At 46.3% G+C, this 17387-nt stretch overlaps 3 protein-coding genes across 3 annotated transcripts; 2 read left to right on the top strand and 1 right to left on the bottom strand.

Moving 5' to 3' along the window:
- CYP2D6 (cytochrome P450 family 2 subfamily D member 6) lies at window positions 1-9942 on the top strand. The gene is made up of 9 exons (XM_074539453.1): window positions 1-369; window positions 2979-3150; window positions 3876-4028; window positions 4640-4800; window positions 4934-5107; window positions 6909-7050; window positions 7594-7781; window positions 8670-8811; window positions 8938-9942. Exons 1-9 carry the CDS (start codon window positions 157-159, stop codon window positions 9114-9116), a joined length of 1524 nt encoding a protein of 507 aa, XP_074395554.1. The 5' UTR covers window positions 1-156; the 3' UTR covers window positions 9117-9942.
- Window positions 9943-10874: 932 nt separating this feature from the next.
- On the top strand, window positions 10875-16422 carry NDUFA6 (NADH:ubiquinone oxidoreductase subunit A6). The gene is made up of 3 exons (XM_074539458.1): window positions 10875-11063; window positions 11232-11347; window positions 12528-16422. The coding sequence occupies exons 1-3, from the start codon at window positions 10937-10939 to the stop codon at window positions 12657-12659; spliced, it is 375 nt and encodes a 124-aa protein (XP_074395559.1). The 5' UTR covers window positions 10875-10936; the 3' UTR covers window positions 12660-16422.
- On the bottom strand, window positions 14633-17220 carry SMDT1 (single-pass membrane protein with aspartate rich tail 1). Its single transcript, XM_074539459.1, has 3 exons — window positions 16986-17220; window positions 16280-16420; window positions 14633-14924 (listed from the first exon to the last, which is right to left on the bottom strand). The coding sequence occupies exons 1-2, from the start codon at window positions 17139-17141 to the stop codon at window positions 16283-16285; spliced, it is 294 nt and encodes a 97-aa protein (XP_074395560.1). The 5' UTR covers window positions 17142-17220; the 3' UTR covers window positions 14633-14924; window positions 16280-16282.
- Window positions 17221-17387: the final 167 nt, after the last annotated feature.

Genomic DNA, 17387 nt, shown 5'->3' with positions numbered 1-17387 from the left:
AGCAGCAGAAAAAGGCAGTGTGAGGAAGAGGAGGAAGCAAGGGGAAAGGAGCAGCTGTAAGGGCAAGAAAGTGAGAGAGGAGAAGAGAAAAGGCAAAAGGAGGCAGCAACAGTCTTGGGTCAAAAGAGGAGAAACAAGGAGTAGACAGGCTACAAAATGGCATTGCTCCTGTGGCTGGGGTCCCAGCTGTCATCCATCTGGAGCAACATCTCTATACTGGGAGTCTTTCTTACAGTGTTTACTTTACTGCTTGACTTCATGAAGCGCAGAAAGAAGTGGAGCCGTTACCCTCCGGGCCCAGCCTCGCTGCCATTCATCGGGACCATGTTCTCCATTGACTTCCACAACCCTCACCGCTCCTTCGGCCAGGTGAGTGGCAGCCTCTGAGCAAAACCCTCCACATACAATCCACCATGGGCCCAGGTCACACCCTGGCATCAGCTACAGGTACATAACATGGAGAACAGGAATGTTCCTTTCCCCTGAAATTGCTAGAGAGAGTTTTAAGACTAACTAGCAAAAAAAGGTAAAGGAATTTAAAAATATGCACACAGGATGATAAACATAGAAACAGTGGATAAACAGATACTGAGGAATATGATGGGTGTTTTGGCAAGTTATGTAACAAGAAACGCGCACATGACCAAAGAAAATCTTCAAGGGAACGTCGCTTGTAATACTGAATCACTGAGCAAGTCTGACTTCCAGAGATAGCTTTCAATAACCCTCTAGGACCATGAAAGGACTTCCACCAGGAGGCAGATGCATGCAGATAAATCCTAGGAAAAGGATATCTATGTAGCAGCTGGGAAGCATGCTGCTATGAATATGTATGTTCATGATGCAATAAATACCCTGTTGTAAAGGGCATTTTATGACACTCATTCTATTAGAGGAGTCGTGTGCTACAGTAAAACATACCTGCTTTCTAATACTTCAAATTATATTGGAACGTTTATTTCTGGCCAACTACAGTATCACTACCCTCTCCAACGTCCAGGATGAAGCAAGTCACTGCTCAAGGACACTAACCTGCCCCACACAGACAAAGAGATAATTGTGCACCAACACTTCCCAACCTCTATCTCCCCATTGCTGTATGAGCTCAGTGGGTGACCACTGCTGTGCCCCAGTGATAGGGGCTGCTGTAGAGCTGGCTGCCAACCCTACTTGTGGGCAGGTCTGGAGGCAAAGGAGCAGGGAGTTGTGCAAACAGTGGAAGACAAACAAATATCTGTGTGCTGGGAATGTGGCTGCAGGAATGGCAGGCTTCCCTGGGAGTTACTGAAGCATACCTGCAAGCGTGTCACATTTTCAGTAAAAGAGACCAGCTTGTGGGATTTGCCCCTGCAGCAATGCCCAAAATCTCAGTAGGTTCCTGTTTAAAGTCAGGGCTTACCTTTTCTCAAAGGGAAAGCAGGCCTTTCACAGCCTGCAGCAGATAAAGCACGGGTGTTTTGTGCTTCACCTTGCAAATCCTAAAGTCCTCTTTTCTAGAACAGCGTGTCCAAAACTTGCAAGTGGAGAAACTAAATACAGCATTTGTATGATTTGCTTGCATGTAGACCAAAAGCTTCCCATTTTCAAATAATTTCATGTCAGGGTCATACTAACCACAGTCTTGACCAGTAATCATTTTTACTGATGTATTTCTAATTAGCATTTCTAAGTGCTAATCCCCTTTTCAATCCTACTGCAATACAATATTAAGTACTTCAATTCCTTTCAATGCCACTGTGAAGAAATCAAGAATCTTAGCCTTTAAACAAAGAAAAAAAGACAGGAAATAAAGAGTAGAAGAAAATTGTGGGGTTTTGCTACTCTTGCACTGTCTTAAAACAACGTACTTCTGAGATATGCTCAGTGTTCCTGACGAGCAAGGGAGCTTTGACCTGCCTGCCCAGGAGTCCATGTCCCATTAAAGGGCTTGTCTACCTGGAGAAGGCTTTGCTCCATGGCCAGCTCCCATGGAGCTGACAGGATTCCCTGTGCAGCCATCCTGATTCAGCTGTATGAGGCTCAGAGATCACAGCAGATGTAGGGTTCCAGTTACCAGTCGTACTAGATGTGTACACTTTTCTTAGGAAGAAAGTTGACCTGGAACTCCAGTGTGGAATTGCCTTTCCCAACCATGTTTCTGGAAACCTGTCTTTGGGTAGATCTTTAGGTACAAATGCATATTGAAACGCAAATCACACATCACTTTATTATCAATACTTCCTTCAGCAGAAGTAGACCAACTGAGAACTTAGTCATTCAGATCAAAACAAATAGAACCATTAGGAAATAATTCATTATTGAGCATGCAGTCTTTAAAAATTCCCACAAAGATTCTTGACAAAATTAAAAATACTCGCACAATGTTCACGACAAGAGTTTGGCCAGGATAGGTGTGTTCTAAATTTTTCCACTTACAGGGCATTGATCCCTGGTACAGCTGCTGCTTGGCAATGTTTGGAGCTGATACATTGCAAAGTTCAAGGTCAAAGATCAGCTGAAGATCTCTAAAGAAAAGTACCTCAAAGTTCACTCAGTAGTAAATGCCCTAAAGAAAGATATGGCGATATTTCTGACTTTACACTCAGCTCATTTTCAGGGACATGGGAAGCGACTGCCAGAGCCTGGGCCAGCTCTTGGAACTCCGGTGCCACGCCCGGAGTGGGGAACTGCCTCGGTACAGGGATTTACCAGAGGCAGAACCTTTAGAGCCACTTGCTCTAAGGTGCCAGACACAAGCCATGACACGAACCAGGTTTAAGTGGTTAAAGTGGCAGAGAATGTTCAGGAATCAAGGGCTGGGTTACCATGAGAGGCAGGGAAGCAGCTGGAACAAGGGGCGGGGAATGGCATGAGGGACAGCTTTGAGGAAGGGTAACACTAACTCGGGGAGAACATGGGGGTACAACAGAACAAACCACATAACAAAGAATCAAAACATAAATTCAAACCGAAACAGACATGCTTTCTTATCTCGGCAGCTTCAGAAGAAGTTTGGAAACATCTTCAGTCTCCAGAACTGCTGGACCAACGTGGTAGTGCTGAATGGGTATAAAACAGTGAAGGAAGCCCTGGTCCACAAATCAGAGGACTTTGCTGACCGGCCGCACTTTCCAATATACGAACATATGGGCTATGGAAAGAATTGTGAAGGCAAGTCCCATGACAATGGACATTCCTTGATAGCACTAGCAAGGGAAGGATTGGGTAGAGGCAAGATTTTCTCAGTGCAGTGCACCTTTGTGTGTCCCCCTGGTCCGCCTCCTTGCATGTCTGGCACCCTTTGGTGGTGATAAAATTGGATTTGATTAAAGGGGGGCTCCCCTTCATGGCTGTAGTAGAGCTCCAGCAATCACACACTTCTTCAGCTGTCTAAGGACACTGTACATGGTACAACCTTTCTGCCAGCTCCCAACAGCCACAAATTAGTACTTACAGTGCTTATGTAAGACAAAATGCTTATGGAAAATGGTACATGTAAGTTGTTGCAAAAAAAATGATAATTGAATTCAAGACAGAGTATTTTCCTGCATCCTGCCCACATCACATTCTCAGCTCCTGTGTGGTGGCACATGCTGCTACCCAGTTCACACAAGCTATGGGAACAATGCTGAATGTTTTGGAGAGGTGATTACTTTATCCTTAGCAGCCCTTGTTGATCCCTTTGAATCCCCCTGCACCTTTGCCAGCCATGCACAAGCTTTAGAAGGTGCAGTGATCCTTTTCTGAATTGCTGTCTGAACAAGCTGCACAAGGTCAGACTGTTTCATCTATCCATACAGACCTGTATCTCCAGACTCACAACTGCTGTTCTCTAGCACCATTCACTTGATGCACAAGCCAGATATCTGACATTTCTTACTCATCCACAATTCCAGGGATTGTTGTAGCAAGATACGGGCACGTCTGGAAGGAGCTAAGGAGATTTGCACTCTCTACGCTGAGGAACTTTGGGATGGGAAAGAAATCCCTGGAGGAGCGAGTGGTAGAGGAAGCTGGATTTCTTTGTTCTGAAATCAAGTCTGAAGAAGGTTTGTGACATCCACAAGGATAGGGAAATCACAGGAAAAGGCCATACAGTGATGCAGAGAGAAGTAATGCTACAGCCACTGCTGTTTGCATGCAGGCCTCTCTTCCCATGCAAATGCAGTATTCCTAGTCTATGTGCCCTCCTTGGAGCCTCTTCTGCTTTACACAGTGGGCCTACTATAACACTAATCCATTTGAATCAGTAAACAAATAGGAAATTAGAAATAGAGAGGTAAAACAGAGTTATTCCCAGAGCTCAGTGACTCTACTTGATGAAGTTTAGTGGAACATACTGATATTATCATTTGCAATAAAAGTGCAGCTGAGAGTTCACAGCCTGTCATCCAGACACAGAACAAAGAGTTACCTGTCAAGTCACAGAACAGCCCCACAGTTCAGTTTTTCTTGGGAATTTTCTTCTTTAAACATAGAGCAACTAAATATTAGTAAGAATGAGATGATTTCACTTCCTAGAGTGATGCTTTGAGTGGTTTTGGGGCATTGCCTCCTGGTGTCATCAAGGTGGAATTTGTGTATTCTCACTGCTGACAGATGAGGTTCAGCAGTTTGGTGTAGCTGAGCTTCATGGCTTGGTCTCCATTTCCATTTTCAGGTAAATCTTTTGATATACATGTTCCCTTAAATAATGCTGTCTGCAACATGATCTGCCACATTGTCTTTGGAGACCGTTTTGACTATGGGGATGAGAACTTCAAGAAGCTGTCACGGCTACTTCAAAATTCTTTAGATCAGGAAACTGGATTCCTGCCTCAGGTAAGCCACAAGCTGTGAGAAGCTGCCCTCTATTACTTGAGAGAATTGTGTTTTCCTCATTTTTCTTTTTTGCATCATGTAATAAATATCTTCTCTCTCTTTCTTTGTCCCCTCTTTGGTTCTCACACCCCAGCTTCTTAACGTGGTGCCCATTTTGGTGAGGATCCCTGGAGTGCCACAGAAGCTTTTTCGAGCACAAAGGGAGGTCATGGACTTTATAGATGTGGCCATTGATAAACATGTGAAGACCTGGGACCCTGCTTACACCCGAGATATCACGGATGTATTTTTAAAGGAAATGGAGAAGGTAGGGTGATACTAGCCAACCCTCCAGGATCAGGAGTAGTTTCTTGGCCAGTTCAAGCTTGTGAAGCTGACTTTCCTCCTAGAGCTGCACAAAACCTCTTACCAACTAATTTCCTACTTTTTCACTCCATGCTGTACCTTGAGAAGAAAGGTATTCTTCTTGCGAAACCTCTTTTATTGTCTTAGGACACAATATTATCTATTGATGTCCTTGTTTCCATTTTCTGCCTTCACACTTCCTTCAGAATCTAGGAACCTCCTTCTTTCCAGCCTACAAAAATACAAAGGCTTCTAAAAGGCAATAATTGAGAATTCGCTAAATGTCCCAAGTTTGCACCAGGGAACAAGTCAGCATGCAAGATTCTGTGTAATGTCAGCGCCTCAATGACTGATGCCTCAAGATCAGTCTGAAACTGGAGAAACAAACTGACTTTTTGGAGTCATTGCCCCATCCACAGCCTCCCTTTAAACCAAGATATGATTTGAAACCAGTGTCTCCTTTGGGATATATATATATTTTTGAATTGCTTGCTAAGAACTCATTTGCTAGATCTCAGAGGAAGGCCTAAATTCGGAACTTCACTGAAATTAAAAGGAGTCTTTCTTTGAATTCAGTCAGGCACAAAGTCAGTATAAAGTCAAAGATATTTGGGTCAGCCTGTCCATCTGCCATATGTTTCTGGACATGGATTCACTACATTTCAAGTGCCAGATGAGCAATATTACCAAATTTTGCTTGCAAATCACTTCCCCCATCCAAGTCCTCAGACTGCACTGCTGCTCTGCATTACAAACCCTGCCATGCTGTGGGGATTGGGCACCTCCAGCCCATGGGCAGGGCAACGTGACCCACATTACTCTGCACTGAGCAGTACAGCCTGGGGGTGGGTGCTGCCTCTTGTCACATCTCTCTTCTGCTCACTAACATCACCTGAAAGCCAGTCTGATAAATCCCTCTCCTGAGTTAACTTGGGTCAAGTCCGTCCCAAACTCCCTTGTCTGAGATCTTTCCTTGGAATAACAGTTGAGTCTTAAATGCATTATTAATTGCTATCCAGATTACAACAGCATCTAAATATACAGAATAACTTAACAGAAGCTAGTCCCTAGGAAAGGGAAGTATAGAGAGGATTAGAAAAGACAAGCAGGTGAACTCATGCAGACAGCTTGTAATATCTCATGTGCTAACAAATTTGAGCTCAATTAGCATTTGGATGGGAGACCAGTTTTGCTACAAGTGGTGTTGCAGATTTAATAGGAAGCAATAATCCTTTAATCTGATAGCCCTGATCCTTGCTTTTTATTTTTCAATAGTAAGAAAACACCAGGGCAGGAGCAGCAAGAATCTGTAATGCATAGCTAGAGATAACCCCCTTCAAATAATGCTAATTTGGCATTTGCCACATCAATGAAGCCTCCTCTCTGCTCTGTGCCTTTTATCATCTGATCAAACCTGAATAGGTGTGCTCCACCTCCTCTGGGGGAAGATGCTACAGTGAGTGGCAAGGGCCTGCTGTCTGTTTGAGCTGAAGGCACAAGGTGTTTACTTCTGTCCTGAAGGCAGGAGTAGCATTCTTCTCTGAGTATACTGGAGGTGGCTGAGGGCCTTCAAATACAGGAGGTAACAGAGTTACAAAGTACATCACTCATGCTCAGACTGTTGCTTGTGCTGTAGGCTGGTCTCCCAATAAAAAGCAGGAACACATGCTAAAAAATTGATCTAGTGCTTCTCAGTACTTCTCTGGAAGTGTTTCCCCAGCAATTACTGCAGCTCAGATCACCCACTTTTTTGCTCTCCACAGGGTAAGGCAGCTGAAGAGAATGGTTTCCACTATAACAGTCTTCGTCTGGTGACCCTGGACTTATTCACAGCTGGTTCTGAGACCACCACCACCACTCTCCGGTGGGCATTGCTGTACATGCTTCTCCACCCAGAAATACAGAGTAAGTCAGAAACTTACCTACAGAAGTGGAGCCTCTTCCCTTCAAGACTCATTTTTCCACAAGGATTTTGCAATGAGGAACAGCTTTGATGATTGTTGGTCTAGCAGAAACAGAGGAGAAACATTTCCCAAACAGCAGTTCTGGCAGGGGGTAGCCATGATAAAAAGACTGGAGTTTGAATGGCAAGTTCGCTCTCGCCTTCATTTTGAGGGCTTCATCTGGGGACTGGCTGAGGTCAGTGTAGGCTCTTCCAGTATTTGGAATAGATGTTGATTGGTTTAAATTCTCTAATGCTGCTTATCCAGGCTGCATAGAGGAGGGGTAAGGTAGCATATCAAGTGGCAAGGCCTTAATAAGGGTGCTATGAGCAAAGAACAGTTATACATAGCCACCGATCAACTGAAAAATGCCTTCCTGTCTCTAACTGCTTGTCCTGTTCTCACACAGTGCTTACAATCTCCTGCAGCCACTCTTCCTTCAGCTTGTACCAGCTGCCTCTGGTTCTCTAAGGGTCCTCTAATTCTTTATCTCTTCTGCTTTCAGGCAAGGTCCAGGCAGAGATTGATAGAGTGATTGGCAGAGAGAGGCCGCCCAGCATGATGGACCAAGCAAGCATGCCTTACACTAATGCTGTGATCCATGAAGTGCAACGCTGTGGAGATATTGTTCCTATTGGGGTACCTCACATGACATACCGGGACACCGAGTTGCAAGGCTTCTTTATTCCCAAGGTGACCGTGACCACACAAGCAACACAGCAACCTCTCCTTTTGCAGCTGCCATGCACGGGGTGGGGATGATCCCATCCAACCCTGCAGCATTGCACATCCAGCCCCAATTACAGTCACTGCTGAGCACTAAAATAGGACATTTTGCAATGCTAAATTCAGGCAGACGGTCACATCTGTGTTCTAGGCTCACACTTGTTGTATGGGAACACAACTGCAGTGGCAGCTCAGTGCAAAGGGTTCCTTTCCTCTCAATGAGCTGTGATATTCACTGCCTGTCAGAAGCAGCCTAACAGACTCTCTGGAGGCACTGAACACCAGCTTACTGGCTTTCCTGAGATGCTAGTAGTTAAATTCTAATCTCTGAATCTACTCAGATGCCATTGGCATTCAGGCCAGTTTCACTGTGACCAGCAGCTGCCCTGGCAGCAGTGGCAGAATTTAAGCCTGGGATTTTTTTGTAGCCGTGTGGTATCTCCTCTGATTTAGAACCTTGACATGTGAAACAGGAAAGCTTTGTGATTTTCCCTGGTCCCTGCAAAAGTTAGGCTTTGAAGTCTGTCAGTCAGCTTTTTCTCTGCAGCTCTAAAACAAGTCCAGGAGGATCTGAGAAGCAGAGGCTGTTTCCACTGTGTAACCATGAAATTGGCATTTGCACGCTACAGCCTCTGTAAGGCTACAAATTGCAAAAGTTCAGGTGCTTCAGAGTGTAGGGGAGGCACCAAATGCCATTGGAAATGGGGCCTGCTTTACCTCTGCTTCAAATAAGATGCAAAAGTAGAAATGAGTGCTATTAGTTGGCAGTCAGGGACTAAAGAGGGACCAGCACTGTTCTGTTGTGCCAAGATAATGCTGCTCGTCTCACTTGTTTCCTCTTGTGGGGGAGTGCAGGGGACGACAATCATCACCAACTTGTCTTCGGTGCTGAAGGATGAGACAGTCTGGGAGAAACCAAATGAGTTTTACCCCGAACACTTCCTGGATGCAAAGGGGCAGTTTGTGAAACCAGAGGCCTTCCTGCCCTTCTCAGCAGGTAAATCTGAGGGGAGGATCCAGCTGCAGGTCAGAAGCATAGCTGGAGGGTGATCCGGTCCCCCCGTGGCAATTCCAGCATCAATTATTGCCCTCTCTGATGCACTTCCTCTTCCCTTTCTTGCAGGTCGCCGTGCCTGTCCGGGAGAACAGCTGGCCAGGATGGAGCTCTTTCTCTTCTTTACCACTCTCCTGCAGAAATTCACTTTTGTGCTCCCTGAGGACCAGCCCAGGCCACGGCAGGACGGTCACTTTGCACTCACCAACTCTCCACACCCATACCTGCTGCGAGCTCTCCCAAGATAGGTGCACACCACTCCCCTTTCACTGACAGACCACCACTGCCCAAACCCTGTCAGGAGCATTGCAGCTCTAGGCAGGATCATGCCACCTTCAATCTCAAGTCTCTGCAGAAGCCACAGCTGTGTAAAGTAAGGATCTAGGCCAGTATCTTGTTGAGCTTAATTCCAATTGTGCTTCTTGAATCAGACAAGAAACCTTCAGCTTCAACAACAAAGTGACATTACAATGTAGTTTCAGCATAGTGCTTCTGGAAATCTTACCATCCAGGACATTCATGTCCCCTTCATTCCTTCCTGTTTATTACACACTTCTGTGTGTTGAACAAATATTGCACTGTCTTCATTTCTAACCTCAAAGAAAGTAAGTTTTAATCCTGACAGCCCTTATGTCACACTATGTCTCCAGTAGGAGTAAATACCAAGGAGTACATAAATAATTCAGATGGTGTTTTAGCCACAGAAGGTAATTTGTGAAATACAGAAATTTCCATAAATATATTTAAAGATAAATCCTGGTGGTTAGATTTATTATCTCCTTCAATTAATTTTTTTTTTTAATTTTTGGCATTAAATAAAGTCAGCTCTTGAGCATGTTTGGAACTCACCTTGGGATGGAGTTAACACTGTTTGAAACTGTATGGCCACAGATTTCAGAGCTGCCTCTCTCTTTCTTCTTGCAATATCCCTGACAAATTGTTTGCAAGATAAAAAGATATGTTGATGTTTAAATTAGAAGTTGCCCACTTACCATATATAAAGAGACAGTAGAACAAAGGAGTTCCTACATATAACCATCATTAATAAAATAAATAAATCTGAAATTGAGTGCACGTGTGGAGTAGTAATTTTGTCTAATAGTAATTTTGGAAGCTATGAATGCTATGGAATTATGCATATACTTACTAACAAAATTAAGATTTGAACTTCAGCAGGAACTGCTCATTTGCACATTTATGCTTTTCATCGACAAAATAACTTGAAAGAATAAAAGTGATGCGAAATCTCCGTTCTCGCCCCTCCTCTTTCTGGTTGCCTCAGTCCAGCTGTGCTCCTGCCTCAGATACTCACCTGAGATTTCTCTCCTCACACCAGACACCGGCGCCTTTCAAGATCATTTCAGTGTTACTTTTCTGGTCTGTTCAGTGACACCTAACTGCATATGTTCGGATTCATAGGGGCCAGCACATTCCCCAGTGTGTTTAAAGAGAAAATTAACTTTGGAGAGGTTCCGGCACTCGCTTATTTGGATAAAACGTGGGTACAGCTAAAGTGGGGAGTGTCTTTTCCAGCATGCAAGAGTGACTGAGAGAAAGTCCACTTGCCTGACCGAACAGCAGCTGATTGCGGCGTTCCAGGGCAAAGGGAACAAATGGTTTGCTCAAAATCACAGCCCCAGCCCAGCCCTGAGGGAGGAGCGGGCTCTGAGAGGGTATAGCTAAAGTATGGAGCGTCTTTTCCAGCATGCAAGAGTGACTGAGAAAAGTCCACTTATCTGACCGAACAGCAGCCGATTGTGGTGTTCCAGGGCAAAGGGAACAAATGGCTCTCTCCAAATCACAGCCCCAGCCCGGCCCTAAGGTAGGAGCGGGTTCTGAGGGGCGGGGCAGACCCACGGCCTCAGGAGGTGGGGCCCTGTGTGGGCCCAGCAGGCAGCTGCTCAGCCCCTTGCAGCACGGTGATTGGGTGGTTGGCGTTTCTTTTGACTAACCAGATGGGAGGCTCACGGCCCAAAAGGCTGGAGTGGCAGCTCAGCCGGCCAATAGGAGCAGTTACCCTGCCCTGTGCGCTCCCGCGGGCGGCGGAGAAGGTGGCGGTGGCATCAAGATGGCGGTGGCTGGCAAGGGGGTGGTGTCGGCCGCCGTGAAGCCGATCTTCAGCCGGGACCTGGGCGAGGCGAAGCGGCGCGTCCGGGAGCTGTACCGGGCCTGGTACCGCGAGGTGCCCAACACGGGTGGGTGAGGCACGCGGGGCCTGCCGCGCGGGCTCAAGGTCGGAACGGCCTTAATGACATTGGTGAAGCCGGACGAGTGTAGCGATTTTTAGGGTTGAGTTGCGCGTTGCTGGTGGAACAAGTGCAGAACGACGTGGGTGACCGCAGTAGGTGTTGTGTTTCTCTTAGTGCACCTGTACCAGCTGGACATCACGGTGAAACAGGGGCGGAACAAGGTGCGGGAGATGTTCATGAAGAACGCCCATGTTACGGATCCACGCGTGATAGACATGCTGGTTATTAAGGTACACACTGTTACTTCTGATTTGTTGAAGCTGCAGAGAATGTGACTGATGGTGGTGAGTGTGATGGAGGAGAGGAACAACTTTGTACCAGCCTGTCTATGGAGTGGTTGTCTCTTGCAGTTGGATTGGTAATATCTGTGTCAGCAAACCTGTTGATAAGGGATCAGGTGGCTTTAGAATTCAGCAAGTGTATGTCAAGCAAAGCAACAATTAACACTAAGCTTGTTCCTTTTTTGTGTTGCTTGCTTGCTCACCCTTTTTTTAACAACAACAATCAAAGGGAAAAATAGGTGCTGCTCACTAGTTTACTATTAAGAATGAACTTTCTTCCCTCTACAGTACTTCATTGGATCGGAAAATAGTTTTCTTCACTGATTCTGAAACATATATTACAATGTCAGTACTTGGTGGGAAGCTGGTTTTGGGTGGCAGAACACTCCAGGCCTGTAACACATCTCATGGTGTGATACAGATGCTTCAAAGCAATAATCAGCACCTCAGGCTTCAAAACGTGTCTGAGCAACAGTAACTCACCTGTGCAATTCTAATGCATTAGAAAGCTTCCAAACAATGACTGTCATGCTCATCTGTTTTGTTTCTTGCATTTCAAGACAATTACTCTGACTTTACATGATGAAAAAATCTGGAAACAAAGTCTTAGATAGTATGCTCGGTGACAGTTCCAGGCAGTCTCATTTTGCTGTGCTACCATCCTATAAAACGAGTACAAAAGAATGGAATTGTGAAGAATTTGCATGTCTCAGTGGCAGTGATACTGGTGCAAAGCACTTGGCAGCAGTTAATTTTACAGCTGAAGTGTTGCTGTTCACCCAAATTCAGTAGAGGTGCTCGAAAGTTAGGAATATTGTGTACAATTTTATGGGAGGTGTGGGTCAGGAAAGAAACAAAGCAGGTTTTAAGAAGGGGACAGAGTCTCTTGCCTGTGTCACAGGGCTGGGAAGCTGTGCTGCAGAGAAATCCATGGAAGTCCCAAGGCAGGAACAGTATATTTGTGTCACAGTGCAGGTGATGCATGCAGGCTGTAGGAGTACAGAACTGTTGATGCAGCTATTATTTTTGTAGGTGTTTTTAAGTTCACTCAAATAACTTTCTCAGTACTGTGTGGTTAGACTTGGGCTCTAACTGCCAACTAGTCTAAAATTCTTTTGTGTGTGTGCAGGGAAAAATGGAGCTTCAAGAAACCATTCATGTCTGGAAGCAGAGGACTCATGTCATGAGGTACTTCCACGAGACGGAAACCCCACAACCTAAAGACTTTCTGTCCAAATTCTATGCGGGCCACAATCCTTGAGGAACTGACTCTGTGTCTTCCTGCCTTATATTACAAATAAAGTTCTATACAATAGAAAAAAAAATCCATACCAAGAGATTCTCTAGCATCTTAGGAGCCTAATGACTAGGCAAATCCATAGCATGTGCAAATGATTATGATCTGTTTGAAGAGCTGTCATGTCCTAGTTTTGCCAGTGTGTATTTTCAGTGGATGGCATTTATCCCATCACTTGCCCTGGGGTGTCTGCTGAATAACCACAACACAGCCTGGCTGCTGGTCTTTGTGCTTGGCCTGCAGCCCCATCTGTAGATGTTAGCTCTGTGAGCAAAAGGGCAGAAATGTTCTTGTGCTTGAGGGGTATGTTAGGGATATTGCAGTGTATTCGTGCAGTGTCTTGCAATTTCATCCTATGACTTTGTTGACCTTGTGTTTTATATTGGACATTAGTCTCCTTCATTTCTCCCAGAGAAAATATCCTAATGGTAGGCAAATAAATCCTTGTGTAATAAAACATCAGCAGAGTCCATTTCTCTGCTGTAAAATGAAACTACCTGGAAAAAGGGGATTTGTTCTGTTTTCCAGAAAAGGAAGGCTCTGTAACAGCTTCTGAAGCCTAGCAGGAGAAGGTGTCCCACCATTACCTCATCCACTGAATCAGGAATTACTAGTTCCCTTTTGAGAGGGATAAGGAGAATTTATTCTCTCAGCAGAGAACAGGTTTTCAGCAAGTAACTGGGTGCTCTTCCAGATGTGCCCAGCACTGGATGTTTGCAGTAAACTCAAAATTCTTTTTTTCCAGCCTAAATAAACATCTTTTTATCCTGTAAGTCCTGGGGCTTTCTTCCCCATGAGGACTGTAACACAGCACTCCTCAGGGACGTGTACATAGCTACCTTGGGCCTCCAGGGTTGACAAAGCCAGGAGGGGCCCAGGAGGGACAAAGCAGTGAAAAGGATTTTGGCAGCATCTAAAACAGAAGCAGGTACATGTTTGGCTCCCAAGAGCAGATAAACTGGAACAATTGCCTCTCAGGTGGCTTTGGGCATGGAGGGGGCAACTCAGATACCAAGTGACTCAAGAACCTGACAGCTGCCTTTAGCTGCAGCTCTCGGGGTTACTCAGATTACAGGCTCCCTTTTCTCTAGTAGCCATGCTGGAGAGTTATTGAGCAAACATTAAAAGCTGTGCCAAAGAAGTAAGGGAACAAATGTGGTGTTGGAACTATACACTGCTCCCAGTTCAACAGCAACACCAATAAGGAAGGAAGAAGTGGCAATCAAGAGGCCAGATCTAGTGACCAGAAACCATGAGACACTGGGGCAGTGCTGGCTTATGAAAAATAAATAATTGACCAACCTCTCAAGGTATCATTTTGAGAGAACAGCTGGTCTGCTGTGACTAAAGATACTCTTCCTGTGCCATAACAGCAAAGAAGACCTTTTAAGTCTATGATGCAAGGATTTAAGTGCAATAGCAAACACTTTTATGAAAAGAGTAGTTGAAGTGAAGAAAACAAATACCTTAGGGCTCTTTCAGAAGGAAGTACTGAACTACCTGGGAAATATTGGATACCTGGAGCCAGCATTCAGAGATGAAATGCTATAAAACACATGAACAAGTTCATTTGCAACTTGTGATCTCAACCTTTTACCAAAGCCACTCAGAGTTTTAACTCTGTGATGATAATACTGTCTTTCATCTTCAGTGAGGTGAAGTTCATGATACAGTCCCCATCAGATACAGCTGCTAGGTTGTTGAACAGTGCCATTGTCAGTGTGCACTCCATTCTTTAACAGGGCTGTGTTGTGGGGCTGCTGCTTCCCCTAGGATTCCACATGTCCTGTAGATGAGTAGTGAGTTACTGAAAGGACTCAAAAGAGAAAATAAGCATGAAGAGAGCCTCGCTATTGGAACCGACATCCAGAGATAGAAAGGTTAAGGCAGAAGTGCTAGGACATAGGGAAATAATGTATCAAAACACAGGACCAAAGTTGCACATGTCAATCTCTGGGTCTTTAATTAAGTGTTTCCCATGTTGCTAATTAAAGGCATCCCAAGCAGTCTTTGATGAGGTGAGCATGTGTGTGCAAGGACGCAGGGCCTATCAAGCATTTCTTCAACCCTGATTACAGATTTCCAGCATACAGAGATGTGCAGAACACTCACTGGCAAAAGGGGATACAAAGCCCCCTGTCCCCTTTGGGAAGGGCAAAACACAGGTGACAGATGTTGGAACCATTGTTTTGTCAATGGCTCTCTCCTTTCTGTTCTTCTGTTTCAGTGCTGCAAATAGAAAAACAAGGTGTTACAGGTACACTACTGAGCTGCAGTCTGCATCCTCCTCCCAAAACTACACAAGATGGGGTTTACATAAAGGAAGTTAACAACAGGCCAGTGCAGTCTTTGCAATCTTTTAAGTCTTAGCTTTTAGCTGCACAGTGCATGCTGGAAAGCCCCTTTATCAACTGGAATACATCCACCAAACTGACTGTAAATCTACATGATTTACAACAACTTCTCTAAAACAGCTTCTTTGTTCTATAAAGAAATACACCCAAACTCAAATCTTCACACAAGAGCAAGCTAAACAGAATAATGGAAAATGGTAGAAAGTGTAGCACAGTGCAGATAAATGTGAATTATTTCCATTCTTCCTTTCTGCAATGAGTCTGAATGGTCCAACTACTCCAGTGTTGTAACACCCAGCAGACAGTTTGTTCTGATGGGTTCTGGAATGCTCTTAAATTGTTCACCTATATCAGAATTTCAGACAGTACATGATTCTGTTTTAAGAGTCATTCTGTGAGCTAGGAGAAGACTTTTAAACAGGTAAACAAGTAGAACAAAATCATGGAATCGTTTAGGTTGGAAAAGACCTTCAAGTTCATTGAGTCCCAGTTGCTAACCCAGTACTGCCAAGTCCACTGCTAAAGTATGTCCTTAAATGCCTCGTCTACACCTCCTCTAAATACCTCCAGGGCATGTGACTCCAGCACTTACTTCCCTGGGCAGCCTGCTCCAATGCTGGACAACCCTTTCCCTGAAGAAGTGTTTCCTAATATCCAATCTAAACGTTCCCTAGTAAAACCTGGTGCTATTTCCTTTTGTCCTGTTGCTTGTTAACTGGGGAGAGATTGAACCCTTCCTGGCTGCAGCCTCCTTTCAGGTAGTTGTAGAGAGTGATAAGCTCTCCCCTGAGCCTTCTTTTCACCAGGCTAAACAGCCCCAGCTCCCTCAGCCACTCCTCATAGCAGGTGTGCTTCAGACTCCTGAGCAGCTCTGCTGTCATTCTTTGGGTGTGTATGTAATGTAGGAACACTGAAGTCTCTCTGTTGGCTGCAGTACAGACCCTCATTGACTACATTTTATTTCTGATTCAGCTAGCAAGATCTAAAACACCATCACTTTTCCCAGTCTCTAAGAAATGCCTGGCATGGAGATTGCACAGACACCAGTCTGGCCTACTCTGGTACGAAACAAAAAAGTTCATAGCCAAAGGCTATATCTGTGTCCATGTGTTTAACTGCAAGTACATCTTTTAAGCTGTTGCTGCTGTTCCTAGTCTGAGATTCTCCTCCCTGCCCCAAGCCAAACGGGAAGCACAAATAATTAGATTGCTGGTGTAGTTAATGACATACCCTTTAATCATCGTCATCGTCATCCTCTGGGACAAAGATATCATGTTCTTCAAGTAAGGCTGCAAAGTTCTTACTGATCTGAGTGCCAACATACAGGAAAGGGATCACGACGCTGAACACTCTGAGGAGGCCGAAGGGCGTCTGCAAGGAGTCGATTGTAAAAAGTGGATCTTTACATCCAAGCAAGTTCGCACTTTGGCTGAACCGGCGCACTCCCGGCTCCCCAGGCGCGCGGAGGACCCGGGAAGCGGCTCCCAGAACGATTTGCGTCCCCGGTGCCAAGCCCCGGTCACCGCACCGCGCTTTATGAGAGTATTTATTATAGCGTTACAAACGTATTTATTATATCGTTACCAGCGAGCGGGCAGCCCGGGGCAGGGAACACCCGTGACTTGGGAGGGGATGCGGCCGTCGATGACAAAGGGCGGCGCGAAGGCGGGTACTGATGTCCCCCTTGCGTCGCAGCGCTGCCTGACCCGGGGGGGACGCGGGGGACACCGGCCCGGCGAGCCCGGCACGCTCGGGGGCCGCTCCCGTCTCCCTCCCGCTGCCCAGCGCTTCCGCATTCTCGCCCGCAGCCCCCCGCTGATTGGTCCCAGACACTGTCACTCACTTCCACGACCCCGCCCACAACAGCTGCGCCCGCACCGATTGGTCGCCGCTCCCACCCGTGGCTGCCGCCTCCGCCCGCTCGCCCCTCACTCACCTTAACCGGCTTGGGCAAAATGGCGCCGCTGCGGGTGACGGTGGCGCCCCGGGAGGGCACCAGCGGCAAGGCCGGGGCCCGGCCGGGCCCGGCCCAGCCCGCACGCCCCGAGCGAGCCACGGTGGCCGCCAGGAGCCGCCCGGCTGCCGCTGCCATCGTCCCGCCTGCCCCGAATCGCGGCCAAGCCCAGGCGTCACCTAGGATCTCGCGAGGCTTGTGGGGAGGCGGCGCTGTCGGCGCTGCGCATGCGCAGGTGAGGCCGCGCCCCCCGAGGTCCGTGGGCGTTCTCGGTGCCCCCGCGGGACGCAGGGCCCGGGCCGCCCCCGCCGCCTCCGGTAAGGGAAAACCGGGCCGGGGAAATGGCCAGGCCCTGCAGACATGCCAGGGGCTCCATGGATCTAT

Source organism: Zonotrichia albicollis, chromosome 4, assembly GCF_047830755.1.
Source record: "Zonotrichia albicollis isolate bZonAlb1 chromosome 4, bZonAlb1.hap1, whole genome shotgun sequence".
NCBI classification, from domain to species: domain Eukaryota; kingdom Metazoa; phylum Chordata; class Aves; order Passeriformes; family Passerellidae; genus Zonotrichia; species Zonotrichia albicollis.
The sequence above is the reverse complement of the archived record's forward strand: the minus strand, read 5'-3'. Positions and strand labels throughout refer to the sequence as shown.

What these genes read in the sequence shown, in the direction of transcription:
- SMDT1 (XM_074539459.1), bottom strand. Translation starts at nt 17,141, where the DNA reads ATGGCAGCGGCAGCCGGGCGGCTCCTGGCGGCCACCGTGGCTCGCTCG. An exon ending in TTTTGCCCAAGCCGGTTAAG is followed by an intron (nt 16,421 to 16,985) that starts GTGAGTGAGGGG and finishes GACTCCTTGCAG; the next exon opens with ACGCCCTTCGGCCTCCTCAG.
- CYP2D6 (XM_074539453.1), top strand. Translation starts at nt 157, where the DNA reads ATGGCATTGCTCCTGTGGCTGGGGTCCCAGCTGTCATCCATCTGGAGC. An exon ending in TGAAATCAAGTCTGAAGAAG is followed by an intron (nt 4,029 to 4,639) that starts GTTTGTGACATC and finishes TTCCATTTTCAG; the next exon opens with GTAAATCTTTTGATATACAT. An exon ending in TTTTAAAGGAAATGGAGAAG is followed by an intron (nt 5,108 to 6,908) that starts GTAGGGTGATAC and finishes TGCTCTCCACAG; the next exon opens with GGTAAGGCAGCTGAAGAGAA.
- NDUFA6 (XM_074539458.1), top strand. Translation starts at nt 10,937, where the DNA reads ATGGCGGTGGCTGGCAAGGGGGTGGTGTCGGCCGCCGTGAAGCCGATC. An exon ending in CCGCGAGGTGCCCAACACGG is followed by an intron (nt 11,064 to 11,231) that starts GTGGGTGAGGCA and finishes TGTTTCTCTTAG; the next exon opens with TGCACCTGTACCAGCTGGAC. An exon ending in TAGACATGCTGGTTATTAAG is followed by an intron (nt 11,348 to 12,527) that starts GTACACACTGTT and finishes GTGTGTGTGCAG; the next exon opens with GGAAAAATGGAGCTTCAAGA.